The following is a 17353-nucleotide window of genomic DNA, read 5'->3' on the forward strand; positions in this document are numbered from 1 at the left end:
TTCTAGCTGTTTTGGACGGTGTTTTGTTTGGTCTGGAATAGGAACCTGTCTGCACTCCGACCACAGACAGACAGACCGACAGGCAAACACACAGACAGAGAGCTTTTCCAGATTCCTTCTCACAAACACACACAAGCACCTACTCACATACGCACATAAAATACTGCATATAAACACACTCAGCCAGACTCATAATCTGATCTCTCATTTCATTCTGGCATCCGAATACAGTCAAATCGAATTGCCAGAGGTCATCTTACTTAGAGAGAGAGGAAGGGCGGCTGTTTTGAAACAATCACGTCAAATGTGGTGTGTGTGTGTGTGTGTGTGTGTGGGGCAACTCACGACACAGCTCGGGAGACTCATCGCTGTTGTCCAGACAGTCATTGTCTCCGTCACACTTCCAGCGCTCTTGGATACAGCGGTTATTCTTACAGGCAAACTCCCCGGGCTGGCACTGAGGAGGGGGGACATACGACGGGTTGGCTAGACAGGGAGAAAAAGGGGAAGCGAGAGTGTGGGGGGAAGAAAAGAAGGAAATAAAAGGACGATAGAGAAGCAACAGAGGAAATCAGAAGAAATAAAATAGATTTCTGAATGACTCATTTTTCAACAGTAATCACAAAAGCAGGAAAGCATCAAAGTAAAAATTGCTGAGAAAAAAGGATTCTAGTCAGTTGTTGAGCTGACTGCCCAGTGCATGAGAGCTGAGGCATATCTTTGCTTGCTGGCAAACATATAGGCAGGCATTCATAAAATACACACACACACACATACTCATAACTTGACTAATATTTGAGGTACACTGCTATTCGTGCTCAGTATCAGTAAATCCTAATGCAATGCCTCATCGCGTCACAGGTAAGAATGAACCAATTATGTCATTGCTGGAACTGGATTAATATCTGTAAACAAAAAAAAGCCCCAGTAGCTGTGATGACATCAGATTTGGAGAAAATAATCCTGTAAATTCTGTAAAAAGGCAAATTCTTGCTGCTGACTGAAATTTCCTGTGTTGCTGGAAGCACCTTGGCCTAAAAATTAATTTAGTACGGATGCTATTACTTTAAATCATAGTGAATAATCGTACCGTGTATTAATAGATTCAGTGCGGACTGTTTCATCTGGAAGCTTTTGTGCTGCTAGGAGACGGCTGAAAACACTGAGTCAGCAGTTTACACTAGGTAGTGGCAAGCGGTTTTCAAGTTGAAAACAACTTCCAGCTGCTGTAGATGATGGGTGAAAAAAAAAAAAAAAAAAAAAAAAAAAAGCTTTGGCTCTTGGTACTGCAGTGGTCAGATATTGTCACAGCACTGGGACAAATTCATTGTCAACGAAAAGAATGTTTCCATTGCACAATAACAAGGAAAGGCACTGTGCATGAAGCAATGTACACAAGAAACAGTCACATTTGCAAAATTCAATTTATGACAACTAAATTCACCCCCCACCACCACCACCAAAAAGGAGAGAAAAGGAAAAATGATGTTAAAATATTAAAGCTGTCCATTTTTGCATGAGTGATAATGATATGATCACTCCTGTTAGTAATGTTGACAGCACTGTCACTTGTAGCCTGCCTAATATTAAAACAGACCCATCGACTGCCAAATGCTTCCTCAGTGGGGTACGGTGAACTCATGCTGCCTTGTTCCATCAGGCGCAAACAAATGTGATTTCTCTGATCACAGATGTCAGCCTAAAATGACTGGATAACAATCACAGCTTGTAAAAAAACACAATGTCCCTTCTGGATAGCCATTTTCTCTGACTAGTTGGCTCACCCCAAGAAACAGGGAAAGCTATCTGCTATCTGCAAGTGAAATATATCACAGTCATGCACATTTACCTTTACAGCTGGTGTTGTCAGCTGGGTCTAGTATTTGGTCTTTAGCACAGGCACACTGCCTGCCCCCTGGTATGGCCAGACACAGACTGCTGCAGCCACCGTTGTACACACGGCACGCATTAGAGCCTGTGAAAGCGCAGGGATAATGGTTAATGCTGAGAATAAATAATCATAAGTAACATAAAGTGTACATCTCGTTTGTGATACTGCATGTCTTCGGGTGATCATTACTGAAGGATCAACATGGATGAAGGGAAGGAGAACTAGCCCGCTACCTTGCTGCTGCTGGGCGTCATACATGCGGATCTCAAAGATGGGTGGTCTCTCGTTGCGCAGCAGTGTGGCAGTGCCGGTGGTGGTGTCCAGCTTGTAAATACTGCCACTGCGGTACTCGTTCCAGAACAGGAAATGTTTATAGTGGCACAGACCAAAGGCGTGGTTCAACTCCTGGCCCTCGTACACCGTCTGGTGAGGTGAGAAAAGCAACAGCATGCTCAGTAAAAAAAAAATAAACACCAAAATACAGTGTAACAGCTCAAAACATGCCCATATTAGATCATGGTGGAGATTAATGTGAGTGTAACGGTGGTTTAGTAGTCCTTCTTTGCTCTCCTTTGAAAACTGAATCAATTATATTATTAACCTAATACACAAAGGCATTTTTAAAACCATAACTTGTATAATACATTTGGTTTACTTCATGTCTGCTATATCCCAATCATAATACAAAATAACAAAAACAGAAAACATAAAAACACCAAATATCCAAACATTTTGGGGGTATATTTTTGCCAATATTTCAATAGTTTTATATAAACCGCATTCAGGACAGGATTTCACTTAATACATTTAAATCATGTGGCTTAATAAACCAAAACTATGGTCAGCTAAGGCCATTTTAAAGCATTGTAAAAGGAGGCAACAGGAATAACGATCAGGCTCAGGCTCTGTATGTCCCAAAAATGTTTAAAAAAAAAAAAAAAAAAAAAAAGCATAGAGGCAAAAGGTGAAGATGAAAGGTAAAAGGCAACAAAAAGGTAAAAAAGAAAACTATTCCTCAGTGGTATCCTGAACATGTGTGTACATAAATATAAAAAAAATGCTCACTGGTTTAATCATCGATAATGGGCATATATATATAGGACAGTATTACACTGCATTATGATGAACTACCTTTAGTGCTCCTTTGCTCAAAGCCTCTTTCTCTATGAGCTCACTTCCTGCTCGTATTAGCCCTGTCAGAATAATCCCCAGCTTGGATTCCACTGAACCCCTCTCTCTCTGGGAGAGTGGTAACATAATCCTGATAACGGCGAGTGCCCACCTTGCGTTCAGAGGTGTTAAGGTAGACCATCTCAATGCGGTCGTAATAGGCGTCCACCCAGTACAGGATCTCCTGCGGGATGTCCAGACTGAGGCCGTTGGGCCAAAGCACAGTTTTGCTGGACAGGAACACATTTCTGTTGGAGCCGTCCATCCAAGCCCTCTCTATCTTCCCTCGCTTGCTCTCCTTAGGGTCCTCCTCCCACACCGTCCAGTACATCCACCTGTGGAAGCAACACGGAGCTGTTATGTTGCGAAGCGTAGACTAAGTGCAGAGAGTGTGTTAGATATCCTACCAGAGACAGTCTAATTGGCTTTGTATCATAGTGAGACAGAGAGAAGGAAAAAGATGAATTGTCCTAATGACTCTGTTGGCATTTTCCCAGGCAATGATATTTTATTTAGCTGCACTAAAACATACAGCATTGATTTACAAGACTAAAAACAAAACAAAACTGCAGATTAGTGTTTCCGTGGGTTTTGTCAAAGAAATCATAAGAGAAAGTGCTCTTTGGAGAACAGATAGTCTCAACAATCAAACATCAAACAAAATCCTCCAAGCCAATTCTTCTTCTTCTTCAAAAAAAAAATAGATATAAAGCCTTTATTTAAACAAAAAACTCATACTTGAACTTTTTTTTTTGACGTGATGAGGGCCTTTGGCTGAAAAATGTTGGCGGTTTCTGGTGTTTAAATATAAATTAGCCTCTTAAATAAAGGCTTTTTAATTTCTTTGAAGAAGAGTTGTCTTGGAGGGTTTTGATACTGGTTTGACACAACATTGATCGTTTGCTGGCGTACTCATCCAGCTAACCCCACTGTTCACTGATGAAAATAACCCTTCACATACAGATACATATGAACACACACACACACACAGCTCGAGGGATCCAGTGAGGCGGCTCCACAGTGTTCCCCTACTCATCTGTCAATAGTCTGACCAATGTGTTTGTCACTTCATCACCTGTCAATCCTCATCACAGATCGAGGCAGCGCCTGTGTGCAGGTGTACAACGCAGCATAATATCACATACATTCAACCCACCGCTGGAATACTGAAGTGACTGACACAGTTAACGTCTCACATTCCCCACTCTCTCTCTCTGTCTGTTTCTCTCTCTTTGCTTCTTTTATTTTTTTCCTTCTGCACATTTCCTCTCCCTCGTCTCACTCACTGTGGCTGAACCTGATTGATTACAAGCATTAGCGGAGGCGAGTGGCTTTCCCTCGGGAATGTGTGTGGACACACATCACCCTGGCAGCAGCAATCCAAAGTTTGTGTGTGTGTCTTTACAAGTGTGTGTGTGTGTGTGTGTGTGTGTCTCAGGAGAGGGCCCAGGAGGTCACATCAATAAGACACATGCACACGCATCGAGATTAAGAGCTATTTGAAAGAGCTGTGATGTAGAGTAAACTTCATTTCACAGAGAGAAGACAGCAGAATCACAGAGCAGACACGGTGCACATAACATAAAAATAAAATATTAAGAGAGGGAAAATATACTGATAATGGCCAAACTTGTTCTCATGTCTATGTTTTTTCCCCCTCTGTTTACACCTGTGTCCTCTAATTTTCTGTCGTTATGTTACTGCTAAATATGTGTTTTATTGCATCTTGCTGTATTCAATTAACTTTCTATTCTTCTTTTAAATTTCCTGTTTTAATCTCTTATTTTCACAGAAGCTCTTCTATTGACAGGTAATGCAATTTAGCATCTGTTACAAAGTCTTGCATTGGAGAGCTGGTCTCAGTTTGTGTATGTACATTGTTTTGATCCATATCAAAAAAAAAAAAAAAAAAAAAAAAAAAAAAAAAACATAATTAAATAAATAAATAAAAACTAAACACACAGATGAAAAGGTGGAGTTTCTGTAAAGGCATTTGAGAAGAGAGATGGAGATAAGAGTGTGTTTGGTGGTGAGTGAAAAGTGTGGTTGACTTGCTTTGTTGAGTCATGAGATGACTGAAACACAGCTGGCCAAACACAACGACCTAACCATTATCTTGCGATTATCTCTCTTTCCCGCTATTCTTGCACAACAATGAGCACAGATACACAAGCACACATCAAGCCCCTAAACAGTTCCTAATCACATCACAGAGCTACATTCTCACATCAAAGCCATCCTAATCTCAACCTAAGCACATCTGAACCTCTTTTCCACCTCCTCCTCCTCTCTACGGACTGGCAACTCCTTATCTGGATCATGTTCGACCACACACTGACGTTTATCCTCTTCCTGTGGAATAAAAACACAGCACCGTTTCCCTGACCCCCCCCCGCCCCCTCACCCGTGCAGGGGATCCACCACAATGGCACGGGGATGGGTCATTTTTCCCTCGATGAGGATTTTGCGGGTCTGCGAGGCCTTTTCCAGTCGTGCCACACTTATCGTTTTCTTAGGCCCGTCATCTGTCCAGTACAGGTTGTCTGCCATCCAGTCCACAGCGATGCCCTCCACGGTGTGAATTCCTGGGAAGACGCAAGACGTTGGTGCGAACACAAAAAACACATCACTCACTCCAAGTTCAGAGTATTTTGACAAGTGTGGCAGACTTTGTACAGAGCTGTCTTTGCTTAGTTTAATTAAGATTTTAATAAGCCTGTCCGATGAAAAAAAAAATTCTTTGCTCTCTTTCTTATCTGGCTGCATTTTAATTATGAACGCTGCTGTAGATTGTCTGTCTCAAGTTTTATATTGAGACAGACGATGGTAAAGAAAGCAGGATTGTTGACCTCAGTGGGACTACATAGATAAATAAAGATTAGAAAGTAAAAAAAATATCTGTTTCAGGAATAGGTTTCAGTCTACATGGCTGCTTGTGGCACTACTTTTGTCTCTCTGGCAAGCTGCTGTCACTGTACCTTCCTTCAAAATGGTGTCTCTCTCTGTTCCATCGATCTTCTGGCGTCCGATGAGGTAGTTGGTCGTGTCGGCAAAGTAGATGAACTCGCTCTCAGAATGGAAGTCCAGGGCCCTGGGGTTCATTAGATTCTCTATGGGGATCATGTACTCATCTGGCACCTTAGCATTCATGTCCATGCCCCTGATGACTCCTGGGCGGCCTTTTCCATAAACCAGGAAGAGCTCATGCTCTGGCTCTGAAATAACAAAAACAACCTCACAAAAAGAGCAGTGGATATATTTGATATCGTCACTCTATGTTCATTTGTAGAGAATTCACCTGAAGCAGTAAATACTGAAATTCTATCAGCAACAAATATCCTGTCCTTTATCAAAATCTGTTCAAAAAAGAATCAACAAATGAAACGCTGACTCATTCTTCCAAATAATTTGTATCGACTGAACAAAGAAATAACATGCAAAATCAGCAAAAGCCCTTAATGAAAGCTAAGTGATTTTCAATTACGTCCACAGAAAGGGTGGGACTGGAGGGGGGTTATTGTTGCATATGAGAGAAAGAGAGATTGCGTATAGTTAAATCAATTCATGTTTGTATCACTTTCAACCACAAGTTATTCTCAGGGGGAAGATCAATATTCTGCTATTGGTCGATAGAAGATTAATACACTCCTCACAGCCAGCTGAATCAGGCTGGCTGCTTTATGGGGAGGTCAGAGAGCGAGACTAAGTTATGGTGTTGCTCAGCTATTTTCTTCATACTTCTCTGACAGCCTGCAACCCAGGGAAGTACAGCAGCATCTCTGATCCAACCTTGGCTGCCCTTGGTTTTGGTTCAATACAGCTGAATCGATGAAGCTGCCGAGCTCATATTTACTATTAAGTTGGAGGTATGTGCTCTGCAGGCTGAATGTCAACGTTAGGTGAAAGAGAAAAATTGCAGGAGCTAGTCAGAAGTACTAAAAGTGAAGCTTGGGGCAAAAGTCAGCAAGTTGAAAGAGTCTATCGAAAGGTGGATGAATTATCTACTTGAGCTGCGATGTGGAGAGTCTGGCAAACATCTGTTGATTCGCAGTAGATGCATCATTAGTTGGTGTTATATTTTGGTAATACTCACTTTTGCAGGACTTGCCATCGCTGCCCAGGCTGAATCCTGAGCGGCAGCGGCAGGTGCGGCTTTTGTGGCTGTTCCCCAGCAGGCAGATGTCAGAGCAGCCTCCAGCCTTCCCAAACTGGTCCGGTTCACATGCATGGCTACGCACTGGACATCAAGTAAGATGAAAGCAAAGTCCAAGACCAGATGCATGAGAGTAATATTCAGCTGTGCAGGATCGTATGTGTGTGTGTGTGTGTGTGTGTGTGTGTGTGTGTATTCTACCTGGGGGCTGGCGCCTCTGATGGTAGACATGCAATGCCCCTCCCTTGTCCACCCGTGTCACTACTTGATGGTCTGTGTTGTTGAAGCGGTTCACCCTGATCACACTGGTCTTGGGCTGCATGTTAGCGTTGTCCGAGTTGGTGGCGTACAGGTAGTTTTCAAACACTGTCAGCCCATATGGGTGCTCGATCTTATGTAGAAAAAGAAAGGGAAAGTGGGAGATGACAAGGATGAGTTACAAGGGGTGATGAACAAAAAAAGAGAGAAAGAGAGGCAGATAAAGTAGAGACAGAAAACTGAGAGAGCAAAATGGAGATAGTGTTGGATCAATGAATTAAAACCACTATCTCCACAGTTCATCATTCCCTTTTATCACTTCTCCAAGTGGGATCCAATGCTGTGCTTGTTGCAGCTACTAGGCAATTCTGCATTTGACCCATAGTGCAGCTAAGAGCTCAGTTCTTCGAAAATGATCTTGCTTTGTCTAACAGCTCGACAATCACTGGAGCCAGCAGCTGTGCATGAGATAGATTAGTGGTGGACAACTATAATGACGACAGCATCCAAGACACACAGCAATCACTTTGAGAGGATTGGAAGGGGAGTTTGTGTGGAAATACACAGCACTCTGGATGACATCTGGTGACTTCACATCTCTGGGCAAAGTGCTGCACCAATTTTGAACCAATTAGTGAATAGCTTTTTCAGGGAAAACAATATTCAGAATCAAGAATTAATGGAACAAATTCCACTACTGCATGCAAGCAGCATTATTGATGTGTTTGTTCTTAAAATGATGTTCCTACAACCCTCAAAAGATTTTACATTTGTTTATCATTTTCTCCTTAATCATATCATTTGTTTAGGACCTGCAGGGTGTGGAGGCAACACTTTAGTCACATACAAGGTAACATGTTAGTCTCATAACCACAGAAACCTAAGATCACTGACATCTGAAAATGTGATCTGAGGTTAAGGCGTGCACCTTTTCCACACACAGCAACACTTAACACAACGCACTCTAATATACACTGACTTTATGCAAAGCAAGTCTTTACCATGATTAATGTATTTCAAAGTAAAATCAAATAATGAAATGCCTTGCAGTGGTAACTGAGAGTAACAAGTAAAATCTCCACTAACGTGCTTTTGAAAAAAATAAAAAATAAAAAGAGAGAACTTACGAAGTAAGTTGACTTTGTCTGAGGAAAACAAAGCAGAAAGAAAATCTCTCTAAATCAGAGGTTGGGGCACTGAAGGCAAGGACTTTATAGTGTGAACAGACATAAGCCAGTGACTCAGAGTCCCAACAGGGATTGTCAGCGAAGCCTAAAACCTGACATGGTATTGTGGTCTTACATAGCAGGCTGTGTAGAGCTCACCCAGCCGGAGAAAGATGTAGTAGAAGAGACTTGCAAAATGAGAAAACTTGGATACATAGAGCAAGCAGCTTAGGAGGGAAAGCAGTGGTCTGCCGAGCGGATTTGTGGCACCCTCTAGCAGCAGAAATCTTAGGAGTACCTGCCTGTCACCCCCACCCATCCCAACAGACCTTGTCAAGGAAAAACCAGCCATGAAAAAAAAACCTTGCCGTTAGAGTGAATATACCCCATTAAAAATGTCCTAGTCAACCATACAACTTATTGTTTTCAGCGAGATCCAGAGGAAAATCTTTGAAAACTGCTCGAACTTTAATACCCAGAAATGATGCTACGTGATGCAAGTAAACTACACACACAGCACGCTCATGTTTACCTACCCAGCCGGTCTGATTGCTTTATACCGAAGGATAACAAAGTAAAAAGGGAGGCAAAACACCTAATCTTGGTAAATCCATCTTTCTCTGAACAGACCACTTACTCACTGCTGTTAAGGACCCAGTTTGTATTTTAATCTACAGTTTCAGTTTGTCGCTCCCTGTGGCACAGACTTATCCATTCACCAGACACCAGAATTTCATTTCAAAATCATTTCAGATAGGGGAAATCTGGGTCTCAGTTAGGGGGAATGGGAAGCCTTTTCTACTGGAGCTCCATTTTTTATTTAAACTGATAAAGCAAATGGTTCATATACACACCTGAATCACGGATGCTGAGAGAACGGCAGAAATTTGCAAATAAAATTTACACTCCCGCACACCATCTGCACCACAACATTTTATTTATGCAACGTTTCAGTGCATTGCCCGAGGAAGGTCAATGCAATGAGGGTAGGTTTTATTTAAATTGATAAGAAAGGGAGAATTTTTGAACAAAAACCTTGCCTCATGCAGCCTTAAAAGAGCAGCTCAGGCCGGAATAAACACAAAAGCTCTTAGTAAAACAGCCTATACTCAATAAGCACATCAATAAGCTCTCGCTCGCAGCCTTTACTTCAGCAGTGTGCGTGTTCTAGCACCCCTAAATGTGCACACACGCACACACACACACACACACACACCAAAAAACACAAAAAAACATGAGATGGGAATTAGTCTGGTTGTGTATATCTTTGCCCTTGGGCCCAGTAAGCAAATAATGGCCATTACCTCTCCATAGATAACAGTAAAAGCTATGGTAACAGGTTTGAAAGGGACTGGCAAGCCCAGCATCATCAACAGCCTTAGCATTGTGTACTATTAATCAGCTGCTCTAATGAAAAGGCAAATGTCGACCCTCTTCTCTTTACCCATAGCTCACTGGTCCAGCCTGCATTACTACCAGTTCACAGGAGAAGCATAGATAAGCTCCACTGGATATATAGTATGCGCCTGCATGCCAGATCGACTTAAACACACAGTGGAGGTTTTATAGCAACACAAATGGCATACACATGGGAGTAACATTTAGGAGAAATTGTATTTTTGCTCATGAAGCATTATGGGATCATAGTGTTTCTTTGCTCCTCTCACCAGAAGGCCTTGGATGATGGTGTGCCGGTTCTTGCCCTCATAATCCACCACTTCAATGTAGTCCAAATACGCATCAGCCCAGTACACCAGCCTGTTGACCAGGTCCAGTGTGATGCCATGGGGGAACACAATCTTACTGTCCACTAGTTTGGTGCGGTTCTGGCCATCCATGTCGCAGCGCTCCACCTTAGGGATCTGGCTGTAGTCCGTGTAGAAAACCTTCCTGCGGGCGCAAAATGCAGGAGAGGTTGAGGTGATTAATAGTTGGATGAATATATCAACTGAAGTGGCAGGTCGGATTTTCAGTCTGTCTTATTCTGACTGGTAATTCATTGATGCCTCCCTCATTTCCATTACGGCAAGCTATCGATCATCTAGCTTTTCCGCAGGGCGAGGGGGACAGCTTGCGAGTCAATACATACTGATGGGACAATAAGCACCTGTTTTTCATCTGTTTCTGAGGGGACTGGAGTGACGGCCACAATAATCAATGACCGCTGGTAAACACATCTGGTGCAAGACACAAGGACACTGATGAATAAGGGCTTACACCCAGGACTTGATGTCAGATTCTACTTTTACATAACCTTCACTACAACCAAGCTTTTTCATGACCTGAAATTTTAATCTCCTCTCTGAATGTCTGTGGTGTTTTCAGGCTTAGAAAAGTTCTAAAGGAATACATTTCTGCTGCGAGCCAAACAGGGTGTGCCAGAGCTTACTCATTATCTAAGCTCCTCGCTGCCTCAAAAACAAAAATCATGTTGTTGTTTTTTTTTTTTTTACATCTTCTTACCCACAGAGATGATTTATCAGTACAGTTATAGCTTCAAATAAACAAATCATGCTCACAGTGCCTGCTAAATTGCTCGCGACCGGCATCTAATTCAATAAATGTGTGTTAAACAAGCTGGAAAATACATTCCAGTCAATTTCTGTTAAGTGACCCATTTTGATAATTTCCCTGATATGTTTTCAGAGAAATCAATCATCTATCAAATTTCTTGACTTTCCCTGTTTAAAATCTGCCTGTGAAAAACTTAGCTTTGGAGAAATTACACAACCAGAGATAAAGCCAATGAGGCAAGTAGATGTGTCACTATGTTTTGTTTACCAATTTTTGTCAGTAACTGTACTTTTACATGTCTCTAATGGAAGTTTCCTAAACATTTAGAGCAACATTTAAACTGTTATATATGATATAACGGTCACTGCCTAACAATTGCAATCTATTGTGCAAGGTCATTTCTGAAGAGCGTTCTGTTTACTGCTTGTAAAACCTCTGTTTATACGCCACAAAAAATGGATGCTTTTTCATTACTCTGTTGTCACAAAATGCTGGTTTACTCCCCCTCTGATGACGAGGCAGACCACAACAAAGAAAAGCAGCAAGGGTAAATGTACCTGACCTTATTACTGGAAGAAGTAATCATAGCAGTGGAAATTGCTATGATGCATGAACAAACACAGTCTCAAACGCGCATGCACACACACACACACACACACACACACACACACACACACACACACACACACACACACACACACACACACACACACACAAAAGATATACGCACACCTCCAGGAATTCAGTTGGAAACTCTTGTCATAAACAGGAGGGCTGAAATGAAAACATGTCCATACACTGAAACCCTGAAAAGCAGGATCTGGTGCACTGAGAGGAACACAGTGCAAATGAAACATCTGTACTCAATTACTCTAGGTCCAGACCTCCAGGCCAGCCAATCAGAGAACAGAGTGGAACACATCCAGAGGACACCCCCACCCTCCCCATGTCCCATTTCATCTTGTTGTTTTAGGGTTTGGTAACAACAGTCCAGTCACCCTCATGTGATTCTAAGTGTGTGTGTGACTTCCAGTACAAGTGCGTGTATATGCAAATGTGGAGCATCTGTCATTGTATTTCTGTTTGTGCGTGTGAGTGTGTGTGTGTGTGTTTGTGTGTGTGCTGACCCCATGGTGGGGTCCAGGGCGATGCCTTTAGGGTTGTACAGCTCCTGATCCAGGAGGGTGACACATGTCTGGCCATCCTTGTCACACACGAAGATCCTGTCATCCACGTCATCCACAAAGTAGAAGTTTCCTGTCAGCCAGTCGATGGCCATCTGCTCAACATCTGGACAGAGACGGGTGAGGGGCAAATGGAAAAAACGGGAAAGATGGGAGGAGGGAGTGAGATATGAAAAAAACAGTGTCAGTATCAGTTTCAGATCCTGTGCTGATTCAATTCACCTGGTCTTGGGCTTCTTGACTGCATGGAGTGTGTTTGTGTGTGCGTGCGTGCGTGTGTGTGTGTGTGTGTGTGTTGGATGTGTCTGATCCATGCGTGTAGCAGACGGGTAAAAGCTCTGACTCATAGTCATATGATGCAGACTGAGCAACCCAAATTAGTCAAAAATATGGCAGTCAGCACTGCGCAGGACCTTTCAAAAGCCACTTGGACAGCTCGCTCACTCACGCACACGAGTTTCTGATTTTCTTGTTACTTTTGGCAGCTTTCTTCACTTACAAAAGAGAGTAACTTCAACGATCAACTGCGCAGCTAATGTGCCTGTCGTTCAATGTCATCTCATCTGACTCATTTGTTCGTCAGCTTGAGGAGTGTGATGTTGCTGTAGCTGTAACTAAGTGACGGGTGTGTGGTTCCGGCTGGGTTTATTTTCCCATGGCTCAGCTCACAGGGAAGACCCAGCTCCACCCGTCCTTCAAAATCAAAACACCTCGACGCACGCACATGCCATCATACACGCACTTTATGGAGCCCAGTTCATCGGGGACAACTCGACGCTTAGGAAAATGAAAAATGTGGACACCCCTACTCTACGCAGACTGTTCTGAATGGAGCGTATCCAGAGAGACCACATAGGGAGAGGCTGAGTAAGGAGAAAAACAGCGACAAAGAATATCATAACAAACTTTATATACCCCTCTCATCTGGCTTACCCCCGCTTCTACAATTCCCTCATATACTCAAGGATCCAGGGCAGCCACACTGAATTTAAGCCAAGGGTTAGAGAAGAAGGTCATTGTTAAAGCTGAAGGAAAGCGCGATATAGGGACACAAGGGTCCAGAATGAAGGATACAGGAGACAGAGAGAGAGAGAGGGAGAGAGAGAAAGAGAGAGAGAGAGCTGGGAGGGGGCCGACACAAACCACAAGACTTATATTTTCACAGCTGCCACAAGCGCTGCTCTCCTTGGTGAGAAGACCGATACCACCGACCTACATCTACAAGCTCAAACCTCATGCACGTAAACACACACAGACACGCTTTTGATGTCGGGGTAAAGCTGTGCTGCAGGGGTCCTCGGTCATGGTGCGGCCTGCGCTTCGGCCGGAGGGGCTCAAAACGACGGTGTGTTGACTGGGGTGATGGAGGCACTGTGCTGATTTAGGGCAGCCCAAGGGGGATCAGGTTCCCTAACCAAGAAAGAAAAGCCTGGGTGGGGGAAATGACGAAGCAGATTCCACGGTCTGAGAGCCCAATAAAATCGCACATAGTGAAAGCTTACCAGCTATGGGCCGATAAATCTGACTGGAATTCCAAAGGAGCTTTCTTTGTTTAGAAAAACTGACACATTTTTTTTTTTTCTAAGGAGACTGGCTAAAGGGGGAGGGACATGGAAGACAGTCAAATATTTCGGTTTCAAGTAAAAGTGAAAAACAGACAAAAGGAAAATGCAGAGAGAGATCCACAGAGTATGTAGGAGGAGGAGAGAGAGAGAGAGAGAGAGTGAAAGAGAGAGAGAGATCTGATTTCCACTAGGGAAACTTGGCCATTGTGCAGCAGCATTTCTGAGGTTTATGGGAATCAGGGGCCATATTCCCAAAGGTGCTCTTAATTTTTAACACAGAGTTCTCTGTTTAAACACTTCCAGCTGCCCACGGCTTCGTTTGCTCACAACACATAGGTTCATTGATCAAACCACAGATGAGCACAGGGGGGAGAAAAGAGAAGATTGTGCAATATTCTAAAAGTTGCTGCCACCTCCAAAAACAAAGGCCTAAAAAAAAAAAAAAAAAATCCATCCCAAGCTCTCGAATGGTCCACCATAACCCCCACCCCCTGCCGCTGGTAAACAAAAATGGCTACAGGGAAGCCAGAAACTTTTCTTCCTGTCCCTTTCCCTCTCTTCTACTCCCTGCATCATCCCCCCCACTTCCCTCCCCTTCGTCTGCTCCCCAGAGGTGGGACGACAGTCTGGATTCATTAACTGCAGCTCTGTCTGTCTAAAGCTACACTATAAAAAACAACACGGCATAATTGAAAGAACAGACCGTGCTGCCTTTTTGGATTTTTTTTCCCCCCACTAAACAACTTGTTTTCTACATGTTCTCTTGTTAATCTCTCTGCTCCCTGTTGGTCTAAATAAGAAAAACAACTGCCAAGCTTATGTCTGGAGAGTGAATTTTGAAATGAGTGAAAGTGAGAGGGTGAAAAACAACCTTATATCACAGTTTGGGGGTACATTATGTGGATCAGTACGTTCTACTCATAATGCAGCTGATAGACTGTATGCGACATGTTTGAATAATCACTCTTAGACTATAATCAAAGGTTTAATACCCGCATCTCGACTCTCAGCTCCGACACCGCAACCCCCAACTTCCCCTTGCAAACCGCCTGCACTCCAAAACACTCCCTTCAAACATCTCAAAGGCATCACACAAGAAAGAGAAACACAGAGGCAAGGAGGGAATGGCAAAAAAAGGGAAAAACAGAGACTTTCCCGTCTATATGTGGCACTGGTTAAGGTCAGGCAGGGGCACGCAAGGCCATGAGGGGAAGTAGGTGACTTAAAAAGAGTGGAAGGCAGGACTTAATCAGTGCACTGCATAGTTCTGCGTTAGTGTGTGTGTGTGTGCGTGTGTGTTAAAGCTGAAAAAGTGTTCAATGGAGAGAAGATCTGAAAATGTGCTGCTGTTAGCCAAGCACCGACTTGCCTTTCAACATCACGTGACCACTTAAGGAGATTTGAGGTCCATGTCTGCGCTAAGCCACAAAGTGTACTGTAGTTACATTACAAGCATGGCAGGCGGTCTAGTGACGGCTCTGGGATCAGCTATCGTTTGTATATACAAGCGGCAAGTGCGGCGCATCAATAGCTAGGTGCTCTTGAGCAAGGATGTGTGTCGGTTTTGTTTCCAGGCTTGCCATAGGCACAGCTCTCAGCACTCTCCATTAGCTTAAAGAGAGCTGACACCTCAACCAGGTCTAATCCACCACTGTTTGCCTGCTCTGTGCCAATCTGCTGGCGTCATGTTGTTGTGCCTCTGCTTCCCCATAAAGGCAGATTATTCACAATCACACCGAGCTTACATCACCACTACTGCATGTTTGCTGATATTCTGAATGGTTTGTATAGCTAGCAAGAGCAAACAGCAGGCACTGGCACATACCTGGGTGAGTATGTTTTATGTGAAAATAGGGAGTGGAAAGTGGGCAAGAGATAAAAGATGGAAAAGGGAATGTGACTGAGATGAGAGTGAAAGTAAAAAAAGAAAGTGAGTGAGCAAGGGGGCATCTGGACAACTCGTTTGCAGCCTCCTAAGGTCATGAGTCACACAACCACAAACACATAATTTCCTGTATGTGCACCCCTGGGTCCTTCCTTGTTGACTGTGAGCAGCCGCACTCACACGTCACCATCCACTCGGCTGTCTGGACCTTCACTCCAAATTACGGACCGAAATGAGAAAGTTAACGCGTAACATCTGCACATTAAGTCTTTTGTACTTTTGTTTTGGAGCATATTTCTTTTTTATTGCCAAATCTCACTCATTGTATATGTGTTGTTCAGCGTTAAACATGTGTTCGGGGTCCTGTGGTTTGGTCACATGACCTCAAAGTTTCCAAAAATAGAGAGATTATGACATGGGCGCAGGGAGGAAAGTGGCTTTTAATTGTTTCCTCATCCCAGCAATATAGAACTAGACTCGTCCCTCAGCATCATTTACACACATCCTGCCTGCGCTCCTCTTTGCAGCCAATCCTCCATTTTGTCTGTGTGTGTCTATCGGCATGCGTCTGCACATGAGTACCGCAACGTGTGGGTGTGCATGCGTGTGTGGGACAGGCTAGGAGAATCCAGCTTGGAATTTCCTGCACATTCCTCTGGTTGTAAATTGTCAAACACATTGCAAGTTCAGGGTCCGGTTACAGCTGCATGATTATGGCGATAGTGATCATCCAAGTTATGTGCTAAGTTAAATCATTTTGATCTGACTTGTTTATCAGCTACGTAAGGAATGGTGATGTGAAATTGTTTTATTGTTCATCTTGCACTTTGGATCAACATACTTTGTATTTTCACCATTCTCAGCACAGCGTTAACACCTCCCATCAGCAGCCAGGAAGTCTCTAAATCAACATGAGACGTTCCAGTCTGTCCTTTACCTTGGGGTGGATGCTGAGACTTCATTGTACCTGTGGTAGCCTGACAGATTGAGAGATGCAATGCATAATGTTCATTTAACAGATGTGCAGTCTGTGATTCTGGGAGAGGACAGTGTGGTGCAGCAGCAGCCCCGGCTTTCATCATGTTGCTTTGAAGTGCAGCAAAAGACCTAAATCATAAATTCAATAGTTTTGAACTTGTTTGATATGATCAGGTTTGAAACAAACATATTTCCAAATGGCAACTCCGCAGGATCTTCATGCTCTGAACTTCAAACACTTGGTAAACTGTCTCAAACAAGACCTGCCTGCCTCAGCTTAGTTTCTGCCATGCTCATGTGTGCTCTAGTCACATGGAACAGCAATCGTGAATAGAGACAAATAAGCTGTGTGCCACAGACTCATTGGCCGTGATCAGTCACGCTGCTTATTTTGAATAGCTGAGAAACAGAAATGAGAACAGCTGATTTGATACACCAGGCATTCTAAATTAAAATAAATTATATTAAAGCTTTGTGGCATAATCATTAAATTGAAAACTGCAACTGAGCAAGTTCTATAAAATTAATTATGGCCTACCATAGGTCTAGACAGTAAGAGTAAAGGGACAGGGTGTTCACTGGTGAGCGG

The 17353-nt window shown here is 43.2% G+C and overlaps 1 protein-coding gene across 4 annotated transcripts in view; it reads right to left on the minus strand.

Annotated features, from left to right (window-relative positions):
* Positions 1-17353, minus strand: part of LOC115359798 (low-density lipoprotein receptor-related protein 1-like) — a 104816-nt gene that overhangs the window by 46836 nt on the left and 40627 nt on the right. For all 4 annotated transcript variants that reach the window (XM_030052436.1, XM_030052439.1, XM_030052438.1 and 1 more), the window contains exons 7-16: positions 12280-12442; positions 10306-10528; positions 7416-7605; positions 7155-7298; positions 6040-6276; positions 5466-5646; positions 3174-3396; positions 2125-2314; positions 1850-1975; positions 346-486 (exon numbers count right to left, since the gene is read on the minus strand). In XM_030052436.1, the coding sequence (XP_029908296.1) occupies positions 346-486; positions 1850-1975; positions 2125-2314; positions 3174-3396; positions 5466-5646; positions 6040-6276; positions 7155-7298; positions 7416-7605; positions 10306-10528; positions 12280-12442 (1818 nt within the window). The remainder of the gene's footprint in view (positions 1-345; positions 487-1849; positions 1976-2124; positions 2315-3173; positions 3397-5465; positions 5647-6039; positions 6277-7154; positions 7299-7415; positions 7606-10305; positions 10529-12279; positions 12443-17353) is intronic.

This window comes from Myripristis murdjan, chromosome 5 (genome assembly GCF_902150065.1).
Source record: "Myripristis murdjan chromosome 5, fMyrMur1.1, whole genome shotgun sequence".
Classification (NCBI taxonomy): domain Eukaryota; kingdom Metazoa; phylum Chordata; class Actinopteri; order Holocentriformes; family Holocentridae; genus Myripristis; species Myripristis murdjan.